The 24,369-nt window shown below is 45.1% G+C and overlaps 1 protein-coding gene across 1 annotated transcript in view; it reads right to left on the bottom strand.

The window, feature by feature from the left end:
- The window catches only part of URB1 (URB1 ribosome biogenesis factor), a 783,310-nt gene that overhangs the window by 501,736 nt on the left and 257,205 nt on the right, over positions 1–24,369 (bottom strand). Inside the window, exon 17 of the mRNA XM_086933991.1 lies at positions 23,354–23,492. Within this exon, the coding sequence (XP_086790117.1) occupies positions 23,354–23,492 (139 nt within the window). The remainder of the gene's footprint in view (positions 1–23,353; positions 23,493–24,369) is intronic.

Here is a 24,369-nt window from a genome sequence, read left to right on the forward strand (position 1 = left end):
TACCGGTAATCTAACAATACTAATGTGGATAATGGCAATGTACAACACAGGGAAGTGGGGGGCACATCTGGTGAGGACATTCTATGATCCAATATGACAGCATTCACATTACATTTTGAATTGATTTTGGATGAAATGCCAAAGAAAGGATATCAAGTACCGTAAACCAAATATCAGAAAGAATGCTTTGGGTGCAAGTCTTATGCACAATTCTCCAAATGGCTATGCAGGACTGCGTTGGAAGTGGGGGTAGTCTTATACGGCGAGTACAGCACTAAACCTACATTTTATCAAGAAAAGTAGAGGGTCGTCTTATACGCCGGGTCGTCTTATACGCCGGAAAATACGGTAGTTAATTGCAGAAAGTAGTAAAATTGCATCCGCATGTATATGTAAATATATGGTGTAGTGCAGATTTCTATATTTTTTGTGAATCAGACCCAAGGTTTTCCACCAGCATTAAGTGGTGACTGTAACACTTACAGCTGTCTCTCACACACAGAGAAGCCTGTCACTTAATTTGCTTTTGAAAGGAACATATAGTGCAACAGAAAATCCTTACCCCGTACTGAATGATAACCAATAATCTGCAACATGACACTGCATTACTGCATTAAGGCCTTTGAAGAGTGCTATGGTGTCATTGTAAAGCGCTTAAACCACCGTGTTTTACTATCTCTGAGTTTTTTATAGGTTAAAAGCATATTACTATATACTCTATTGATACAATGGTTATTTTCATTTACAACAAAAAAGTATTTATTAATATAATGCTTCACTGTAAATCAATGGTCCTATTAATCAACTCAGACTACACGTTTTCTATTTATCTCAGAAGGATGAAATACTGAGATTTTCTTGCAGGTTTTAAAACCAGTGTCTAGGAAGTTACACATACATCACTGCAGAGGACACTCTACTCATATCCATCTACATGCGTCTGAATGCCATGTGAAACAAGGAGAATGATCCATAGAACGTTAGTAATTTAATCTATGTAACATTCTTTTTTGTCTTTTGGTTTAATTTAGGTTTCTTAAAGTGCCACCACTTAAAAACGGGTGTACAGCTGGAAAACAAATCAAATCCATAATTACGTGTAGGCTATTAGGGAACGCTCCTTTGTTTCTGTTCTTGGGGAAGGTTAAAATGTCCTTGTAGTTGTCAGTCAGAGTTGCCGACTTTGGAACAGGAGAACTAGGTTCGAGCCTCGGCTCAACATACTGTAATTCTGGGCAAATCACTAAATCTCCCTTTGCCTACCAAATAACGAATGTATCCGTACATAACGTAACTGGTGCTCATGCAAACAGCTCCAATACCTTCAGGTCAATTTTGCGCTATATAAAAACTGCCCAAAAAAATAAAAAGAGAGAGATGAGGCAGAGAGCTGGGTCCACATGCTCACGTGAAGAATTCAAAGACAAATCCGTTGCTCCCTATTAACACTGGGTGCCAAATCCGCACTGTCCCTCCTTCCTATTCAAAATAGCAGGCGGCAGTACACTCTTGCCTGTCCAACCCTTGACAGAAAGTCACCGGTTCTGTCCTCGACTAACAGAGCTCCAGCTCTCCAACGTGAGCGAAACCCTTTCATAAACTTAGGCTGGCTGAATAGGACAATGGCACGTGCTGACACCACAGCCTATCAGCTCTTCGGGACTATGATGCCCTAATATTGCCTGAATGTCTCCAACTTTACACATTAGCAGTACCGCCCCCTCCCAGATAATCCTCAGAATGCGTTAAGCTGTGAGATTGGGTGTTAAGCGTTCATTGCTTCATTTTTGGACACGGTCATCCAGAAACTCCTTAAAACAACCACAACGTTCTGTAACGGCTCACGGAGTTCGCAATTTTCCTTTTCATAGTAATACCAACATTTGTGGTTGCATAACAAACAATATGTATTGCAATAGGGTATCTTCAACAATACGTCCCCGACTTCACCTGCACCACACAGACTTGACGCTCAGACGGGACGAAAAGAAAATATGCAACAGTGGTTGTAATTTTAGGTGTCTGAAATGAAGGGTACTCACCACACGCCCACAGCGATTCCAGCAACTATAGCGATAGTCCTCAACGGCATGGAGAAAGACATGAGCGAAACCGAAACCTTCCGTGGGGCGGGACTTCCGTCTTCGGAAGCCCGCGCACGCGCCCACGGAGTGCCTGAGCGCGGCTCCCATGCCCGAGGGAGAGCCCCGCGGAGGCTGCAGAAGTCCAGAATGGCAGTAAGTAGGGCTTAGTTGTAGGGGGGTGCGCTTGTGTGTGTGTGTATGTGTGTGGCGGGGGGGCGGGGGTCTCTGTATGTGTGTGTGTGTGTGTAGGTGCGCTGGTGTGTCTGTGTGTGTGTGTGTGTGTGTGTGTGTGTGCGGCGGCGGGGGGGGTCTCTGTATGTGTGTGTGCGTGTATGTGCACTCGTGTGTGTGCGTCTCTGTGTGTGCGCATGCGTGCAGGGGGAGGTGTGGCTGTGTGTGTGTGTTGGAGCTTTCCAGGAGACAGGAGATGGCCACAGCTTGCGTGTTCACGCGCGCGGCCCGCTCCAATCGCCGATTTTGGGATGCACGTGGCCAGCTCCTGTCTCCTGGAAAGCTGTGTCGCTGACAAAAGGTCTCTGTCGAGACCGCACTTTCGCGCGGTTAACGCCACGAGACCTAAAAAGGTACCAAAATTCCAGCAACACACACCTGTTTTATTTTATCAATCAAGTTTGTTGATCCTCACCCCACCTAAAGGAACACCCCTTTCTCAACAAGACTTTTAGCTCTTCAATTTTAGTTGCAAAGTTATCAACAAATTTGCCATAGAACTCTATCAATCCCGTAAACTACCTTAACTCATCTTTGTCTTTACGTTGTAAAGCCATCTCAATAGCTTCTCAAAGATCTATTTTTGGTTTCAGTCATTCACCACAAATTGTATGGCTCAAACAATCAAACTTCTCATTGCGCAGGGTAAGACCCACATCCAACACTTTCCTAAGCACATTCCTCAAGGTTTGGTTGGGTTGCTCAACATTAGAAGAACAACACCCAGTGTGGAGCGAGGCCCGCTCGAACCAGAGAATAACATTGTTGTGAATAGAGCGTGACCTCCACGAGCACAGGAGCGAGGCCCCACTCTTGGTGTTGTTTCTAATGTAGAGTGTTCTGGGGGGCGGTTAGAGATGTTGTTTGTTATGGAATAATGTATCTGCTTACTGACTTGTGAAGACTGATTAAACAGCCTTCTACGTTCAACGCCTCTCTCATCATTGAATGGATGTGATTGACTTTTTCCCACATTGGCGACTAGGATGGGATTGTTGTGAATAGAGCGTAACCTCCACGAGCACAGGATGCAAAGTGGTCGTGGACACCGCGCTCACATGTATAACACATATATAACACTAACCACTGGTGAAATCCAGTTGGAAGCAAACACAGGTTCAATTACCATTTCACACAGCATTAGACTGACTTCCTCTCTGACCACAATAGGGACCTTCCTAACTCTGTGATTTACTGACACTACACTCAGTTTCACTCAGATCTTGTGCACGTACCCCAAATCTTAACAAATACTTCTTTCACCTCATCCAAAATGTCTTCAATATTCTTTTCCTCCACTATCGTGACTTGTTTTGAAGGCCTCACGTTCATAATATTATCAAGATCGTATTGATGCATCCACCCTAGAATAGGTGGTCAACTATCAGCTACATATATTTTACCTTGTGTTTCCCGTGTCTGGAACTCTATAGACAAAGTAAAATACCCCAATATGTACATTTCTTTTTCCTGATACCCCCTGAACAAATATCTTTGCACAGCAAATAAATATGTGACCATGCTTTATAGAAAATTTCCTGGTGAAAAATGGTGTATCTTGAACCTCTGTTAACCGTAAGTTACATTTTAGATTTTTCTATGGTAAATAACGCTATACGTCTAGTGTTTCTCCTCACAGAGCACTCATCATCCCCTAAACTCAAAAAGGTCACAAAAAAGTACGTCTCTCATTGCTTATTACTGCCACCTCTGATTTAGGCCAATCTTTGCACATGCATGCAAAATGTCCCTTGCGCACACAATTTCAGCACTCTTTGCTGATGGCATAACATAACTTGAATTCACTTCCGTAAAAAACAGCCCCCACATCTATTAGGGTTAAACGTATTACCAGAGGTTCTTTGTATTTTTTGGCTCTTTTTCCTACTGCCCCCACATTACTACTCATCTTGTCAACCTCTCATAATTTCTTTCACTTCATCTTTTTCACCTGAAGTGGTACATGAGAGTTTGCTCATTTCTCGCATATACAATTCTGACTGCTCAACAACCTTTGCCATATCAATAGTATCCTTAAAAGTTGGATTTTTGGCTGCACCAAGCTGCTCTTGTGTCTTGCAACTTTTGCACTGAACGAAGAGTTGATCACTTATTTCATATCCCGTACCACCAAACTGACACCTTACTGACAACTCTTGACACAAAATCATCAATCATTAATCCCACACGTTGGGGATGTGTATAAAACTTGTACCTAGCTATCACCACATTAGTTTCCTTTGCAACCCTAGTAGTTAGTCTAATCCTAGCCCCCCTATACACATCAGCAATTATTGCACCATTAGCCAGTGCTGCTGGTAAATATGTAAACATTGTCATGGAGATAGGCTTTGCCTTCACACAGTGGGTAAGTTAGCATGAGCTCATTTGAAGTTTAAACACCATTTTTCCTTTCTGCTGCTTCTGCACACGGCACATATAGTTATTAATGCTTTGATCCTAGTAGAATATTTTGCTTCACACGAGAATAATATGTTTAACTATTGTATTAGCGTTGCTTGGTAAACTATGTCTGAACAGTGAGTGCCGAGGCCTTCAAGGTTATTTCAACACAGTGGTTGTTGTTCGGTCTGATCCGCGCACGTCCTAGACATAACATATATGCAGCTGTGGCCAACTCTGGTTTTGGCACGTTTAATAATGCACTGCGCAGAGCATGCACACACACTTGATGAATATTCGCACGCAGAGAGCTGGTGTAGAAGATGATGTGATCCCTTTCTACTAATACCAGAGGTATGGGGCCGCCCTTCTAAAACCCAAAGAGACCTTCTGTAGATATAATATAATATACTAGCAAGGGAGGGTAAGACTGAGGTGTCATCTAGCCTTCTTCCCTTTAGCATTTTAACATGCTTTCTCCCTTTGTATTTTATGGAATAGTAATTATGCTGATAACCTTGTTGCTTATAATAGGTTTGCTTGTATTAGCTAAGATACTGCGCCTGAGAACACGGCATTAGAAATAAATATTTAAAACTTGCACATGTCTTCATTAACTCCTCGTTCTGGACTGGTATGTTAGTACAACGAAAGAGTGTTCATGTGTTCCAAGTTACCTGAGGTGTTCTAAGTACATGTTCTGGGTTGTCTAATCATTGGGGGTATGGAAGAACCAATGAGACACTGATTGCTAGTCTGGTAGGGGATTTTGGCTACTAAGGTGAGTTTTGGCACACCCTAATTCACTGAGGTTCCAAGTCTCTATGCACAGTTCTGTGTAGGGAATCCCTGCGACAAGGCGCCCAATCGTTAGTGGTCTTATTACATGACACTTGAGTAGTGCTTATATCAGTCCTTAACCCCCTTCACTATTGTTTCCGGAAGACAGTGGTGTCGGACAAACCTACCTATAGTTACATAGGTCTTTTCAAGCTTGAATCTTTTCAAATGGTTTCCTTTTGAATTACTACCCAGTTGTGCTATGTAGTTTTTTGTTGTACTCTTTCTTGCTGTGTCACTATGGCTGACGTTGACATACCGCAACATAGTCGAATTGCGGTTCGAGATCATTTGCAGGCTTATAACGTCGGATTGGAGGGCATGGCAGTTATTATGGTAGTGAGTGCGGAAGTAGCTTACCCTTACGAAATGTTCTATTCGTGGCTGACCTTCCCTACAGTGAACGCAAATACTGGTGTGTTCGACAATTATACTGCTACTGCCATGCCTCAGGAATATGTTCCATATAGGACACAGGAAGTTCCGATTAATGCTTGGCAGCACCGAGTTTGGTTTAATGGCGCCCTACCCCACACTTTGTTAGTCTCAAGGTTAGGTCCTTTGTCCGTTCCAGGCGATACCTGTCCTGTTTTGGCTGGATTTACATCGCATCCTAGACATGGAGCGGTTCCCGTTGCGGATTTACGGCTGCTACATACAGTCCCAATTAGTGTAATTAGGTCATTAGTGCAATACATTACCTGCAATCTCCCGGGCGGGGCCCCAGGTGCTGCGGCGCTTCCAGCCAGACCGAGCGGTATGAAGCTTAGTCCGGTTATGGTTAATGCAGTGATGGGCAAGTGCCCCCAGGATAAGGAAGATATGCCTTTCTGGCATGCCGAGAAATTTGACCAGCTGGAAGCAGTATTTCCTAACAGACTCCTTTTGAAAAACACAGGATTCTGACAATTAGTTTACCTACAGACTTGATACCAGAGGTAGGTGACTGAGTCTTGGGGTAATATTTTTGCGGCGGTGTACACTAGGTGCTTCGGTACTCCGTCAATGACCGTCCTTCCCTCGGTCATTAAGCGTGTTCAAGATGAGCACGGACCTGAGGCAGCGGTTGACTTGGGTATGCGGCTGTGCGGCAGTTTTGACGTAGTTTCCGATCTCGTACTTGCAAATGTCAAGGGAGATGCGACAAGCTTTCAGGTGTCTAATTAATGCTTTGCAGGCTGTTCCCGATGCAGATAAATCCCGCCAGTTACCGAGAATTATTACAGCGGCTTATAAAACAGTTTGGGTGTCAAGCCTTTCTCTACAAAAGAGAAAAAGCAAACCCAAGGGCAGAAGTCGGAAACAGACGACCAGCCCAAGGCTAAGAAGCAAAATTGGCCGAAAAAAGAAAAACAGGGTAAACAACAGCAACAGAAACAGGGGTCATGTCCTGCATCACCAGTGCCTGCACCTTCAGAACGTGTTTATGACTTGCGCGACGATAAAATCTCCTGATCGTTTTCAGGTTTCTGAACAACGCTCTCCTCGTTCTTTTCAGAACTCCTCGGCCTCATCGATCGGTGGTGGAGGAGGCAGCAGAGGTCGGGGTGGCCAGCAGGGACGCGACCAGCCCCGCCTGAAATACAGTAAAGGCAAGCAGGATGATTCAACACCGAAAAGACCCCAGTTTCAGAAAAAGAAAGTCGCTGCTTTAACATCGAGATATGCCACAGATAGTGAGAACGCAGCTTCGGAATCGGACATGGGCGCTGACGTTGTTGGACAGTGCGGCGGAGAGTACCATAGTGCGAGAGGTCCTGCGTCCACTACTGAAGGGGACAGCGACTGACCAGTATGTTGTTGTGGAGACAGGTGATACCAGAGTAGCTCCCCCTGATAGACTGTATAACATTGTCCTTTTAATTGAAGGTGACATACAACGTACCATAAAAGGGGTATTTTGGGAAAATCTTACGACTACCTACGATTCTAAAGCTTTGCACCCACGGTGGATACAATGGGCAGCATCATTGATGTCTCCGAATGTCACATTTATTTTTGATACCTCCCGTCAGTCGCAAGAGTTTTTGCAGTATAATTTGTTCATCCTGCGCCTTTGACTATGCGGCCGTTGGAGGATTTCCATTGCATCATATTCACTGATGGTTCAGCGCAAGTTGAGCATGGGTCTAAGCACGCATAGTCTTACAATGAAAACCTGTTCTTTTGGATTCAGAATGATTTTCGTGATTCCAAGGGTAGCACAATAAAACATAAAATTATCTGGGTTCGAGTGGCTGAGCTTAAAGAGCAGTTGCCACTCGTGTTTGTAATTCATACCCTCGGTCATCAGCGCGTGGGAGTTCACGCGGTTGGTAATTCTTTGGCCGAGGAGGCCGCAAAATCAGCAGTACCGACATATTTGGTTGCAGCAGTTACACGTTCCAAAAGCAAGATGGATGATGATATCTTGGCAGCTGTTGCTGCAACTGAGAAAGGAAGTAAATATCCTAATGGGTTCCCTTCAAAGTATTCATACCACTTAAGTCCTGATAAAGTTCCTTATGTGAAAATACCTGACGTTGGTGAGAGGTTAATTCCCAACGCGGACCGCAGGCTAGCACTGATTACTGCAGCCCATGAAGGTGTTACGTCTGCGCATGCGGGCGTTTCGGCTACTGTATCTCAGTTACAACAACGTTTCTGGTGGCGGAGACTGTACAGACGCGTGATTATGTCCTTTGCCAGCAGATTAACCCTTCAACTGCTGCGCGTCCGCCCCAGACACAGTTGTACATTTCTAATAAACCACTTGGTTGTGTTTACTTAGATCACTGTGGTCCTATTTCTTCTGATACTGAGTATAAGTTTATGTTAGTAGCAGTTGAATCATGCACACGCTTTGTGTGGGTGTGGCCACACCGCAGCGCTGATTCACGAACGTCATAAGAAACTTGCGTGTCTTTGTATGGATTTTTGCTTGTGGTACCTTCCATTCAGATCAGAGTCCGGCTTTCGCCTCTAAGGCGAATAAGGATGCCATGACTTTGTTGGGGGTCCAAGTCAAGTTTTCGTTTCCATACAGACCTGAGGGTAATAGTGTTGTGGAACGAATGAACCGAGATTTAAAGCAGTCTTTGACAGCTAGGGTTATAGGCACTGGCAGGAACTGGCTGGCCCACCTCAATGGCATGCAGCATGCTCTAAATAATCTCCCTAGAACAGAGGTCTTCAAACTTTTGTAGGTTGAGCCCCACCATCTGAATTTTTTTAGATGATGGACCCCGCACCACCTGACAGAAATTTCTGGAATCTACCACCACGTGCATATCACGGGCCATATCCGACAAATAATGTTGCTAGATTTGTTTGCAGCTCTGCGGCTTGCTCGTTAGTTCTGCTACAATGTAATTGTAGTATTCAAGTTAGACACACTTCCAGGCACGGCTGACACACATGGCGCCGAACTTAAAGTGTCAATGTCACTGCAGTTAGTGCCCAATGATGAAGTAGACTCACAATACTAGGCTATGGGCATCACTTCTGACGGTCCTCCTGCTGCCGCCTGTATTTCTTTAACTTAACATGCGGAGCTCCTGCTCCTCCTGAACTTGCCGCTCTGACCGCAGCTGACAGAGGTATTTCCAACAGTAACTAATGCCAGCTGCAGCTGATTTTCACCGCTGCCAATGCAGGGCATCGTCAACCATCTGCGGTAAAGATGGCTCATGGATGGGTCCAATGTGGTATTGGATCCCACCTGCACCAGTCAGCCAAAATCAGGGTTAGAGAGGCTGGCTGGCACACTAGTCAGGGTCACTGTGCAGCGCCGGGGGGAAATGGGGGGGGGGGAAGACAGTCTGAGTGAGAGTGGGTGCAACAAGCTGCTGTGCTCATTGGTGGCAGCATGACTGATGGCACATCGGTGGCGGTAATATACCATGTGACTGGGAGGGACCAAGCCTACCGGGCCGCATCCGGGCTCAGCTGCTGTCCAGTGACTATCATGAATAATAATGAAGTTCCTGATAGAGCAGGTAATCTATTAACTAAACTGTAGTTATCAATTACATCTTTTTGAACACTTATCCACTGCTGCCGTGAATAGATTGCTGTTACAGTTTCTTTGAGCAACGTGACTAGGTTTGTGTAGTACTAGTAGTAGGGCAGAAAAGCACCACTCCACGGAAGAACACTATCACAGCATGGGGGATTTTAGTTTAGGATGGGCTCACCACCTTATGCTTTGGGAGGTCTACAATCGGGAACCACAAGTGATGACAAGAACACCATGCTGGCATGGCTGACCTGCAGCCATGATGTATCTTTTACCCATGTATATGGGTTTTTTTAACAGCAGACAACTGTAGATTTGGCGGTCCAGCCACCGCCGGCATGGTAGAGACATTGCGCCTGCTACAGTGGCGACGAGGCAGCAAATAACTTTATAACTTTACTATCACTGCTTGGCCTGTTTTTGATGGGATTGTATGGGATGCTGTTCGTTTTCAAATTAATCAGCTCACTGAGGTTTTAAATGTCCCTAATGTGCTTAGAGTTTCTATGGGGGATGTGATTAAACAAAATATACGTTCTGATGATTGGGATGTTCAGGCCGTAGAAGCCTTGTTTTCTGATTTGAAATATTATGTGGCCTGCAGTTTGCATGGACTTTACAAACCTTAAAAGCTGGCAAAGTGCCATGGCATTGCATGAACACATCATCATTGTTTGCCCCGTTAAATTTGACTGATAAGCAGCGTTTGCTGTCAATGAAAGATGCATCCTTTTCTATGTTACACATTGAGAGGTTGGAACCATTACCGTTTTCTGTGGCAGAGGCCAATTCAGCAACATGGCTTATCCACGGTTTAATAACTCTCCCGTTTCATCTATTCAGGTTCGAGGGATGTATGAAGTACTTCGCAATTGGTAGATATGAACTTCTTGGGAGTGCTTATCTCCATGAAGCTTGGTCGCTTCCATTTACCTATAGATGCCATATGGAGGGTAAGGAAGTTTATTTGAATGGTGAAGATTGCACTGAAACACCATATCACTCGATGTGTAGACATATCCAATTACATGGCTCTTGTAACCAGAATGAGCCAAATTTAGCCTGTATTGCGAAAGATACACCTGTGCCTGCTCTCGTGCCCACATTCACATTACTGGCAAACAGGAGTTATTTACTTTTAAATAATGAAGATTGTTGTGGGTTAATAAAAGGAATTGCTTATGTAGTTACCGTCATTGAAAGTGGGGTATGCTGTAAAAATGTAATGTATCCTCCCCCGCATGGGAAGCTTGATGTTTCGCCCACGATTCCGACCTTGAAAGCAGAGTTAAACAAGATGAGTCGCATAAGAGCTCTATTGTCCGAGAAAGAAGTTGCCCTCACATCTGCTTATGAGACATTCGTCCTTCACGTGGCTAACACCCGCACAGAGGTGCATACTTTATTAAATACTGATTTGCCCTTGCATTTCGGTGAATTAATTCACACTATCTTTAATGCATCCTCCACAACGGGGCTGGCCCACTTTTTTAAAGTTGTAAGCAGTGGCCTTGTGACTTCTTTCCAAACTATATTCGGTGTCTTCCCTGCTTTGTTTCATTCGATTTTTTCCAGCCTATTTGGTAGATTTCCCTTACTGCTGACTCTAGCTGCAGGCGTTCTTTTACTGTTTTGTTTAATTCAAAATGGATGCACGTCCTGTGCTTCAAGAAGAGCTGTCACGACTGGCGCTGTTTCGCAACAGAATGCTTGAGTACTATGGGGCACTGCCTCTTGCGACTTTGAGTGCAGCTTAAGGATTATCGTTTCGATTTTCCTACTTTACATGTGTCCAGCCTGTCTTTCATTGCCTGAGTTGCGATTTCGACTGGGCCCTGGATTTGTGTCTCTGCAATACGGTGTCTCCCGATGTGGATTATAATTATAATCAGCTTATGAGCACCTTAGTTGCTCATGAATTGCTTTGTTCTGATGTAGGGATTATGGCCTTTGCAGCGATGCATGGAATTCTGGGTCGTTGGAATGTGTTCGCAGCGGCGCAAGATTTCTTGGCACACAGCTTCATTGAAAACCCACTGAGTTGTCCTCTGATGGTGCTAGAGGCTCCGGTAATTGAAGAAGGAGTAGTTTCTTACCTGTAACTCCAGTTCTGTAGTAGGGGCATCTCTGTTATAGTCATAATCTAGTGAATAGTCCCGCCCATGTACGGGGACCCCGGAGCAATCAAAAATAGTCTCTTAAGTTGTCTTCTTCTGCAGTCCTGCATTGACACTTAAGAGAAAATCAAGACAGATAATGCAGCCTAAACTACAAGGTTACATTGGCCAGCACGTCATCATGAAGTGAAAAAGATAGGCAAAAAAAAAAAAAAAATTGTATACATTTTGCCAAGTTTCACACAGAGAGAAACTCCCCTTCACACAAATCCTTTGAAATTATAGAGATGAAGGATTGGACAGACAAGCCCCATAGGCTGCCATTATGAGTCTGGAAAAGGGATACCTTGCTTTTAAGGAACTTTCCAGAGACCCTCGGTATCCCAGCATGCACAGCCAAGTCCTTTTACTTTCAGTCCTTTTTGAAGGTGTATAAAGCAAGGCCTGTAGTATACAGTACATCATCATTTTCTCCACCGGGGAGGAGGGCGGGCGCTTATGACTAACAGAAATACCCCTACTACAGAACTGGAGTTACAGGTAAGAAACTACTCCTTCTGTAGTAGGTGATCTCTGTGTATAGACATAATCTAGTGAATAGAATGGCAAGCCCATCCCAACAAACCAATCTGGCGGTGGAGGAAAAATACAACACCACTACTGTGCAAACAGACTTCTCAACGAAGCCTGCCCCACCCGAGCTATTTGTAGGTATGAATGAGTACCTATTTTCACGCCTACAGGTATTGCAGAACTCGGCGGCCAAACTCATTTGTAACAAGGGCAAACACGAATCGGCCTCGGATTGCCTGAAGAAACTGCACTGGCTGCCAATGTGCCAGAGAGCGGTCTTTAAACTGCTCTGTCATGCCCATAGGGTCCTAAATAAGACTGGCCCCACTATTCTTCAAGGAAAGATTGAATTTTACGTCCCCACAAGGAACCTTTGTTCACTCCAGTCTGCCCTGGCCAGGACTAAACGTATTCATAAAGCAAGGACAGGTGGCCGCTCATTCTCCCACTTAGCAGCAAAGAAGTGGAATGAGCTTCCCCCAGACACATCAACTACATCCTGTTCTGAAAAAACTAAAAACCCACCTCTTCCCCAATTCCTAAATGTTTCGTCAGTGTCTGTCCCCAGTAGCTTCTGCCCTGGTATAAGCGCCTTGATATCCCTTGGGATGAGTGCCGCGCTCTACAAATACCGCAAAATAAATAAATAAATATCTGCTCTGGCATCAGAGTCCAGACAGTAGTGTTTAGCAAAGGTATGGACCGGCTTCGAAGTGGCAGCCCTACAGATATCTGCAATGGGAACCTTACGAAGCAAAGCTGTTGTAGCTGCTTTGCCCCTGGTGGAATGAGCCTTAGGCTTACCCCCCAAGGTTTTGTTAGCCTTTAGGTAACATAACTGGATACAGGACACAATCCACCTCGAGACGGACTGTTTTGAGGTGGCAAGACCAGTCCTGACCGACCCATAATTGACGAACAATTGGTCTGACCTACGAATGTCCTTGGTCTTATCCAAGTAGAACTTCAACACCCTTCTGACATCCAGGGAACTAAGAGAACCATGAAATACCGTATATGGTTCTTGGCAACACAATGCCTGAATTTCACCCCCCCTGCGGGCCGATGTAATGGCCACGAGGAAAACCGCCTTCCATGATAAGTGCTGTAATGAAGCCTTATGAATAGGTTCAAAGGGATCCTTCATCAACCTGGACAGCACCACATTCAACTCCCCCAAAGGCGAAGGACGCCAAACAGGAGGAAACACTTTCTTCAATCCTTCCAAAAATTCTTTAATCACAGGAATCTTGCAGAAGGATGACTCTGAAGGGCATCTCCTATACACAGTTAATGCTGCAAGGTGAACCTTAATAGTGAAAATTAAGGCCAGATTGAGTCCAAATACAACAGGTATGAAGTATGACATCCCCCTTGTAGGTCCTCGGAACATAGTTCTTAGTCGTACACCAGAAGCAGAACCTCTTCCACTTGAAGGCATAGGAAGCCCTAGTGTAAGGTCGCTTAGCCTCCTTGAGTATATCCATGAAATCATCAGGCAGATACAGGCGTCCATATTGCACTATCTCAAAAGCCACTCCGCCAAACCCAACGATGAGAGGTTGGGGTGCACCATCTGCCCCCCCGAACTTCGTGAGTAGGACCGGCCGACACGGCAGTCGCAGGTAGGGTAGGGGAGACCTGTGAAGCAGGTCCTTGAACCACCACTGTCGGAGCCACTCCGGAGCAATGAGGATCCTCCGTGCTCTGGACTGAGACAGCTTAATGAGTACCACCGGAATCAGGGGAATGGGTGGAAAAGCGTACAGAAAGCTGTTCGACCAGCTGATCCATAGCGCGTTCCCCTGAGTCCCCTGTAGTGAATACCTGGAGGCGAAGTCGCTGCATTTTCTGTTTTCAGCGGTGGCGAACAGATCTACGTCTGGAGTACCCCACCTGTCGAAGATGTGTCCTAGCCACTCGTCGTGTAGGACCCACTCGTGGTTTTCTTGCACCAGCCTGCTGAGTGCGTCCGTCCGAGCATTCTGCACACCTGGCAGAGGAGTAGTCGTTACCGTCAGTCCTCTGGCTAGCAGCCAGTGCACTTCTTGGAACAGTGTGCGCGATCTCGAGCCCCACTGCTTGTTGAGGTAATACATTGCGGTCGTATTGTCCGTCTGCACAAGCACGGAGTTGGTCTGGAAGGACGGATGAAAGGCCTTCATTGCCAGGTGGACAGCTCTGAGGTTCAAGAAATTGACATGATACGTGGATTCCGCTGGGGACCACGTTCCCTGGATCAGTAGATAGTCTGAATGCGCTCCCCAGCTGTGGAGAGAAGCATCCGTGATAGCCTGACTGGGAATGTCCTTGTGGAATGGAACCCCCTTGAGGAGATTCTCTGTGGAGCACCACCAACTCAGGGACTGTTGAGCGTGAAGAGACAGCCGGATCCTATCGTCCCATATCCCCCGCATCTGGTCCTACTGATCCTCCAACCATTCCTGCAGCGGCCTCATGTGGAGGCGTGCGTGTGGCGCGAGGAAGATGCCAGAGGCCATCGACCCCAGAAGATAAGACACCATCCTCGCTGTCGTATATGGAACAGCCATGAGAGCGCGAGCCTTCCGAAGGATCGGTAAGCGTCGCTCCTTCAAAGGAGACACGCTTGCTCAACAAGTATGAAAAGAGGCCCCCAAGTACTGTAGGCACTGGACAGGAGTCGGAACAGACTGGACATGTTCATGTGCAACCCCAGCTGGCTCAGCAGAACGACCGTCCTGTTGAAGTGCAATTGCGCTTCCTGGAAGGTGGAGGCTTTGATCAACCAGCCGTCCAGGTACGGGTAGACAAACACCTCGTTCTTTCTCAGGAGCGCTGCCAACCCTGCCATGCATTTTGAAAAAGTCCTGGGTGCAGACTTCAGTACAAACGGTAGTATGGTGTAGTGATAGTAATTGGCGCCGACTAGGAATCGCAGGAACTTCCGATGTTTTTGTGCAATGGGCGCATGGAAGTTCGCGTCCTGCAGATCTATTGAGCCAAGCCAGTCTCCTCTTTGCAGCTGAAGATAAATCTTGGTGCAAAGCCAGCATGCGAAACTTCACTCTGCGAATCCATTTGCTTAATTGTCGCAAATCCAGAATGGGCCTGAACTCGTTCTTGTCCTTCTTGCGTACCAGGAAGAACCGTGAGTAAAGACCCTTTCCCCTTTGAGACAGAGGGTTGTCTTCTATCGCCCTTTTTCTAAACAGGGTATCGGCCTCCTCTTGGAGTTCGCGCTGATGGAACTGCGAGTGAACCGGTGGAATTGCTGGAGGCGGGCTGACAAAACGAAGACTATCCATTGCAAACAATATTCAGCACTCACTATACATGAGTATTTATTTATTTATTTATTTCATTCTGACAGTAATTTGTAGGCTTACCCCCACCGGAGCGGGTAACGTAGAGGGGGAAGTAACTCCTCCGGGCTTAGACCCGGCAGGGCCTTTGTTCGCCGAGGAGCATCGAGCTCTCCCGCGTATCCCCTGCGCACAATATACTTGTGAATTATTCAATGGAGGCCCAGGACCACAGACAATTTCTGGGAGGTAAAACGCCGCTAGAAAGGGCGGAAGGCCTTAAGCCGTTCTCCACGCTTCCCCAAACCTACAGCCTTCAAGTCTCCGAATCATACTTCATGCAGACTACTCGCTACCCGCATGGAAGCTAAAGAGTTGCCCAACGAGCGGGAGATTTAGAAGCACACCGCTGTGCCGCAGGCTGCAGAGATGGCAGACGAATGCAAGTATGTTCCCGTAGAACATGGCAATATCAGGGGGTTGCCAGGAGAAAAATATCCAGCGCCGATGATTAGATCTGAAACCATCAGGCCCACTATCTCTTGTAAGGCTTCCCTCCTGTCTCTCGGCAGGAGATCCACAAACTGGTGAAGAAAGAAAAGACCCACACAGGGATCTATCACAACGACCCAGCTAGAGCGAGCCACACCATGCTGTTTGTATGCCGTCACCCCCGTGACAAAGTCAGGAGTTCCTTCGAAGCCAGAATCACCTGGCAGGTGGCAGTTGTCGAAAGTTAAGTACCGCCAACCAGTGAACAACCCGCTAGGAAGGAAATTTGTAAGAGTAGGAGAGCACCTCCCCGCACTCATGGAAGATGCATTCCTGGCATGCCTGAAGCGAGACCTTCCATAACGGTGATGTCCGGACCTAATGGAAGACAGCGGAGCCCATGCGACCAACGCCTCAAAATGAGATCTCTTTACAGGTCATCTAGGTTCCACGGGGGTCGCGACGGAGGAGCGAAAGGCCCCTGAGGCGGTGGATAGAATTCCAAGGCATCCCCGGAGGTATCACCAGTGGGGGCAGAGCAGGGGGCGACCTAGACGAGGAGTAGGATGCGAATACTCAAAACTAGGCAAAGGGAAACAACGTCCCTCGCTTACACGAGTGGTAAGTAGCCTGAGGCTCCCCATCAGAAGGGTTCCTCGACGCTGATTCACTGCTCGTCGACGTTGCTGGGGACCCAAAGTCCCCACCGCCGGTAATGACCCCGCGGCTGTAACCCATGACGTCGTCACTACGATGTCACCATCAATAAAGCATTGACTGTCTCTACGACATTGCCACAAGGTCAAAACATCACTACGGTCTCCAGTAGACTTCACTTCGACTTCGAGCAGCACTGTACTAAGACGCCGAGCATTACTGTTCTCAAAGCAGAGCATTACTGCTCCTCGACGTCAAGCATTACTGCTCTTCAAAGCAGAGCATTACTGTTCCTCAAAGCAGAGCATTATACTGCACCTCAACGTCGAGCATCACCGCTCCCCGACGTTGAGCATCACCGCTCCCCGACGTCGAGCATCACCGCTCCCCGACGTCGAGCATCACCGCTCCCCGACGTCGAGCATCACCGCTCCCCGACGTCGAGCATCACCGCTCCCCGACATCACCGCTCTTCGACGTCGAGCATCACCGCTCCCCGACATCACCGCTCTTCGACGCCGAGCATCACCGCTCTTCGACATCGAGCATCACCGCTCTTCGACGTCGAGCATCACCGCTCTTCAACGCCGAGCATCACCGCTCTTCGACGCCGAGCATCACCGCTCTTCGACGCCGAGCATCACCGCTCTTCGACGCCGAGCATCACCGCTCTTCGACGTCGAGCACCACCGCTCTTCGACGTCGAGCACCACCGCTCTTCGAAGACGAGCACCACCGCTCTTCGACGTCGAGCACCACCGCTCTTCGACGTCGAGCACCACCGCTCTTCGACGTCGAGCACCACCGCTCTTCGAAGTCGAACATCACTGCTCTTTGACGTCGAGCATCACGTCGACGTCGATACTCACCACAACGTCGAGGTCTTCCAGGGCTACTCCTAGACGTCGACCTTTAACGTCGACCGGAGTCCTGGATTGACAGAGAGCATACCTGCCCTCGACGTCGCCGTCCTCGATACCGACCGGAACTGCGTCATTTTTCAGACGCTTTCCTACTGGGGAGAACCCCAGAGGGAACAGCATGGGACTCGGTAGAGGGCCTACCCTCTCCTTACCCAGAGGCTGAAGAGGATGTTCCAACTTCCCTGCTCCAAACTTGGGAGCCGAAGCCTCCTGGAAAAGAATTGACAGAGAAGACAGGTGTCAAAGACATAAGACACGGGTAAGCACAGAATACAAACTCTGTGAGCTTCAGCTTTGGTCCTTATTACAACTGCAGGCAAAGCCCTTGTCAGAAAGAAATAGCATAAAGACAAGAAGACTGCAGAAATTCTGCCAAAAAACCACAGCAGAATGTAGATAAAGGCCAAAGACGTTGAGTGAAGCTGCAAAAAAAATAGAAATAATCACTAAAAGTGAATAAAAACAGCTCAAAAATGAAGAGCTAATGCTCCAGGGTCCTGCTAGCAGGAGCCGGAAAAAAGAACTGAAAGTAAAAGGACTTGGCTGTGCATGCTGGGATACCGAGGGTCTCTGGAAAGTTCCTTAAAGGTACGGTATATCTTTTCCAGACACATAATGGCAGCCTATGGGGCTTGTCTGTCCAACCCTTCATCTCTATCATTTCAAAGGATTTGTGTGAAGGGGAGTTTCTCTATGTGTGAAACTTGGCAAAATGTATACAATTTGATTTTATTTGGCTATCCTTTTCACTTCATGATGAAGTGCTGGCCAATGTAGCCTTGTAGTTTAGGCTGCATTATTTGTCTTGATTTTCTCTTAAGTGTCTATGCAGGACTGCAGAAGAAGACAACTTAAGAGACTATTTTTGATTGCTCCGGGGTCCCCGCACTTGGGCGGGACTATTCACTAGATTATGACTATACACAGATATCCCCTACTACAGAACATGTATGTTCTTTCCCACTGTTAAATTGGATGGCTGAACTATTTTCGGATGAGAACAGTGACTTCCTGTTGGAGGCTGTTGCTGCATATTTTGCATATTCATTGTTAGGATGAAATATGTCATCTCCCATAACCGAGGTCATTTATTGGACATCGAACATTTTTCTATTTTTTTCAAGCCTCTACAAAAAAATGTCTCTGCCCTAGGCCTTTTGACTTTGCTACGGCCAATGACTACATTTATTGGATTCACATTCTTATTTGACTATGAGGATTTTAAAAGACATTTTCTTTTCCTTATTATTTTTTCCCTTGTGCAAATTTGAGCTGACTGTCATTCTTGAACTCTGCATTCCTAAAATTTGCCCCTTATCTTATCTTATCTTATCTTATCTTATCTTATCCGTGCTCGGATCAAGGGAGGGTGTCATGGAGATAGGCTTTGCCTTCACACTGTGTTAAGTTAGCATGAGCTTATTAGAAGTTTAAACGCCATTTTTCCTTTCTGCTGCTTCTGCACATGGCAAATATTGTTATTAATGCTTTGAGCCTAGTAGAATATTTTGCTTCACACGACAATAATATGTTTTACTATTGCATCAGCTTTGCTTGGTAAACTATGTCTGAACAGTGAGTGCCGAGGCCTTCAAGGTTATTTCAACACAGTGGTTGTTGTTCGGTCTGATCAGCGCACGTCCTAGACATAACATATATGCAGCTGTGGGCAACTCTGGTTTTGGCGCGTTTAATAATGCACTGCACAGAGCATGCACACACACTTGGTGAATATTCGCATGCAGAGAGCTGGTGTAGAAGATTATGTGATCCCTTTCTACTAAGACCAGAGGTATGGGGCCACCCTTCTAAAACCCAAAGAGACCTTCTGTAGATATAATATAATATACTAGCAAGGGAGGGTAAGACTGAGGTGTCATTTAGCCTTCTTCCCTTTAGCATTTTAACATGCTTTCTCCCTTTGTATTTTATGGAATAGTTATTATGTTGATAACCTTGTTGCTTATAATATATTTGCTTATAATATGTTTGCTTGTATTAGCTAAGATACTGCGCCTGAGAACACAGCATTAGAAATAAATATTTCAAATTTGCACGTGTCTTCATTAACTCCTTGTGACTGGTATGTTAGTATAACGAAAGAGTGTTCATGTTTTCCACGTTACCTGAGGTGTTCTAAGTACATGTTCTGGGTTGTCTAATCATTGGGGGTATGGAAGAACCAATGAGACACTGATTGCTAGTCTGGTAGGGGATTTTGGCTACTAAGGTGAGTTTTGGCACACCCTAATTCACTGAGGTTCCAAGTCTCTATGCATAGTTCTGTGTAGGAGCAGAATTCCTGCGACAACATAGTTTGTGCTTCAGAACCCAAAGAATTCAAAAGAAATGCCTTCTTACTTGCAGTAATAAAGTCTTCATTTTCCAAACCCCCCAAAAAATTGTCAAACATGTTGATCCAGTCTTTTCACTGGATGACAGGTGCCCCTTGATGCTGTAAAAAAAGGCAGTGGTGCAGTATTAGTCGCTTGCTCCATGTTGGCCAAGTATCACACAACAATTAACCAGTGTCACTAATGGTGTACAGATCACCTCGATGTATGCCAGGAGTATCCGCAACCTCGCAAAATATATATATTTCATATGCATTAGTATGCTTTTATAAGATTTTTCTCCTGAATATTGTAGAAATTGTATCAACTGTGAAAAGCACGAGGCCTGGGTTGTGTGCATTCCACTTTCACATAGACATTTCCCGTAGAAATCATATCCACTGTGAGAATCACAATGCCTGGGGTGTGCATGTCACCATATTTTCCTGAAATTTACTTTTATGATTTATCTGGTGTGCAAGTCACTGCGCCCTGCCTGCCTGAGCAGTAAAACAATGCAGAAAATGCACATTGCTCCTTTAAGACGGCAAGGTGGGCACGTCACTGTGCTGACGTACAACATGCCGGGAGACATGCGTTGGAGCTAGCGCTGAGCTGAGTTTCATGCTGGGGAGCTCGCACTGAGCTTGTGCTGATAGCCGCTAACAAATGGCTAACGTGCTGGACAACTGCCAAATGGTACATGCTCACAAAATCACTGTATTATTATTCCAACCAGCTGCCCCTTGCTCCTGATGCTCGTAGCAACTTTCTTCCCCCACCGAGGCTTGATAAAGCCAACACACGCAGCCACCATACTAGTCGCTGTGTTCCACCGACAGCTCAAACTTCTTACACCGCTAGCGCGCACACTTTTTGTTTCATTTTTTATTTTTTTACAATTCTAATTAGTACCTCTGAAGGGTTGTAACCAACCCATTCTCAATGCCATGGAGTCTTTTCCTTGAGCGCTGGGTAAAGCCAGTTTGAGTCACCCTCATGATTGTTGTCACCTGGCAGGCTGATACTCTGTAGGCCGGTAAATATTCGCCAAAACTGTTGTAAATAAAGAAACCATTCTCATAGAGTATATTGAGAATTATCTTTAATCAGCCAGCCATTAAATGACAGTCTCCAGCCAGCCTTCAAATCAACTGACCGGGAATTCAGTTCCTAACATTTCAAAGGAACCTTGAAACATAGGTTTCACTTCATCATCAATAGAACAGGTTTCCCTTTGATGCGGATTGTAATCGGCAACATCTTTAGACGGTAGGAAGGTTGTGGTCTGAGCAGTCCAATGAAGCCTTTTTTGGTTTTCCTTCAAGTTAGTGACCAAGTCATTGGAGAACGTGCTTAGCATCAATAAACGAGGTGTACTTCAGTGGCAACCTATGGAGCAGGCATCTGGGGAATTAATAATGTCATCTCTATACAGAAAGCCGGAAATGCTTTCTTAAAAAGGTTACTGGTTGCTCCAACTAGTTACTCAAAATCTATTTACCTTTCTAAACTTGGGGTATCTTATTTTACAGAACTATGTAAAGCTACATTCATGGATGCTTTGGCTTTCTGGTCAAAACAGGAGACCAGTTTTAATAGCTTTGTAATTTCTGATTTTTTGAAGAGCAATGATGTACTGTTGATTCCCTTGTTGCTATATGTCAAAGAGCAACTCCCCACATTAGGTAAACTGAAGCTCATTAATACATCTATGAAAGAGTGTTAAGAATATCTTTCTCTGAAAATGAATGCCTCACTGTGCCCAGCTTCACCACTGGGGGCTGAATTTATGTTGTTTCTGGTCTTTTTTCACTTCACTAGTTGTAGAGAAGTGAGGAATGGCGGCAGCGGCCGCAGCTTTGGTCTTCTGAGCCTTCACTGTTACGGTTCTGCCCACTCTGGGTCTGTTGATTCGGACTGAAACCTAGTACTGAACTGCTCTTGCAGTTAATTTACAATCTACATCGCGATTGGTTAGGGGTTAAATGTAGTTTTTACTTTTCTGCCAAGCCCTGTACTGAAAACTTTGATAGAGTTACACAAAATGGATCCCCTTTTAACTCAAAACAATAGTGAAAGAGAACAGTCCAAATTTACGAAGAAGCTGGTGAGGGATCATCATCAGTTATCGACTACATATTACATGGAACCCTACTTTAGTTTTATTCCCACTCATCAGGTTAGGTTTTTCTCACCGTTTCATTTAAAGACAACATAGTACTTGGTAGGTTATCTTAAAGGTGCTCTCAAGGCATCTTTTTCTGTAAGCTATATGAGAGACTGAAAAAGTTGTTCTTGGTTCCCGTTTTGAGGGCACTTAACATGAGACAATTTAGAGCGGCAGTGTTTAATTTGTAATTACGTTCCTCTGAATTTGTTTTTCGGTGTATACATTTATTCAGGCTGCAGTAAGGGGTGCGATCATATGTAGATAAGATTATGAAGTATATTTTAATTGTGTATGTACTGTTTGTTATTATATTTCTATGTATGTCTTTTGTGGCTCTTAGCTGATTAAAGAATTTTCTGAAGTGTGTCCCCGAGATGAGGGAATAGCCACTCATGCATACACTGAACAGACGTGCGACTAGTCCTTAACACATTAAGCTCCATTAAACAACTCTAGAAGCAGTTTCATATTGCCCTGGCATTCATGGTGAAGGCATGTTAGTGAGTACAAATGGGACACATTCATGCTCCAGCCAAATGCACAGCAATTATGCCGCCCTTGCGGCATTGAAAACTTTAACAATTGTCATCTAATCTTCATATTTAACCATTGCTTATTTCTCCATTTTACTAAATTCTTCATGCTCTGTATTTTTGAAATCCACGTCTGGAGTATTTTTGGGCTGTTTTCCAAGTTTCTTATATTCATTCAGTGTCCATCCGGACCTCTACAATAAATACGATTAATGCCAGGCTCATCTCAGGCAGTGTTTATTTCATAAATGCATTTCGGGCGGCACAGCGCCCTTCTTCGGGGGTCACTGCCGTGTAGGTTAAAAGACCTCTCCATTTCACCAACGGTTGCGGCTCTGCCCTCCATTCTCTAAATTTGTGACAATTACAGTGTCAGAAATTGTTTCAACTGTGAATATGATTGTAACCTTTAAATCCTCATTTGACAAGCTAAAAAGCCTTATGGACATTTTTATTAGAGAAAGAGAGAAAAAATAACTTTGCTAAATGAACAATAAAGTCCATGTTGTGCCAATTACATGCTCAATTATTTTTGAGCCCTCCTGCTTGTTCATAAGCAGACCAGAAATAAGACTAGGCAGCATCAAAATACAAATTCCACCAATACACTGTGATTGCCATTAAAAAGACATTATGGGAAAAAAATGGCATGTGTTATATCTTCACTTAGAGAAAAGGGAAATGAGCAGTAGTGCATGAAAGTGCATACATACCATCGATGTGAGAAATTGGCAGACTGACACTATCTGAGTCACACTGGTTCACATTGACCTGAAGCATGCTGGCTTCCTGAACAACATCTGCTGCTTTATCAGTATATGGGTGGGGGTTCGACATCAATTTAAGTAAAATCTGTCCACAGAAGAAGAAATAAACATAAACTGAGACAAAAAGTAGGTTATCCTGCCCAAAACCCAGAGGTTTATCTCATTACACCATTTAAATATGTGTCCTCAATAGACAGTCCTTTTCCCCATAAAAATGTACATGCTTGCCAATTCTCTTTCAGACATTTTAAAATATTTTCAATCATTATGTGTAACACCTGGATGAGTGCATGTTCATTAAAATTTTCAAACAGACAGTGGCTAGGGCACAGGCAAAATGTAATACATACTGCACTACAACAATTCCTATCTTTTAGCTCTGTAGGAACTTTTGGTGGCTTTTGTCATAGGAATCATTAGATTCTCCTTAGAACCTGGATGAACTCAAAGGTATAATGCTGAATTGGTTGCACAATTTCCTTGCTCATCAAAAAAGAAAAAAAAAGGGTAATTGTCATTGGGCGTTCTGCAGTTCACTGCTAAACCCTTCGGGTGATTTATTATGCATTCTGTCACCAACCTTATTTAGTTAGTATGTGTAGCTGTGAGAGTGCTCCTGAGCTTCATGGACATTTGAGACCCTAAGTATACAGACCACAACACCTTGCAGCAAGGAGTGGAAGTCAAGTTGGCCATTCCGTTTACCAGCAGAAGACTTAATTTTGCATTAGAGGTGTCAATTAAGATAAGATCCGTTGAGATAATGAGCCTTGACGAGGTTATACATTTAAATCAGTTGTTTTATTTAGTGTCTAACCGTAACCATCTGTGATGGTGAAAGTTCTTCCAGAAGCCGCTCTTTCCTTTAACAGGACACCCCAAGCTTCTTTAAGCAAACAACGCTATGTTAGTCTTGTACTGCTGAAGCCACCTCTTCTTTGGTAATTCACTTTTACCTGACA

Source organism: Lissotriton vulgaris, chromosome 8, assembly GCF_964263255.1.
Source record: "Lissotriton vulgaris chromosome 8, aLisVul1.2, whole genome shotgun sequence".
NCBI classification, from domain to species: Eukaryota; Metazoa; Chordata; class Amphibia; order Caudata; family Salamandridae; genus Lissotriton; species Lissotriton vulgaris.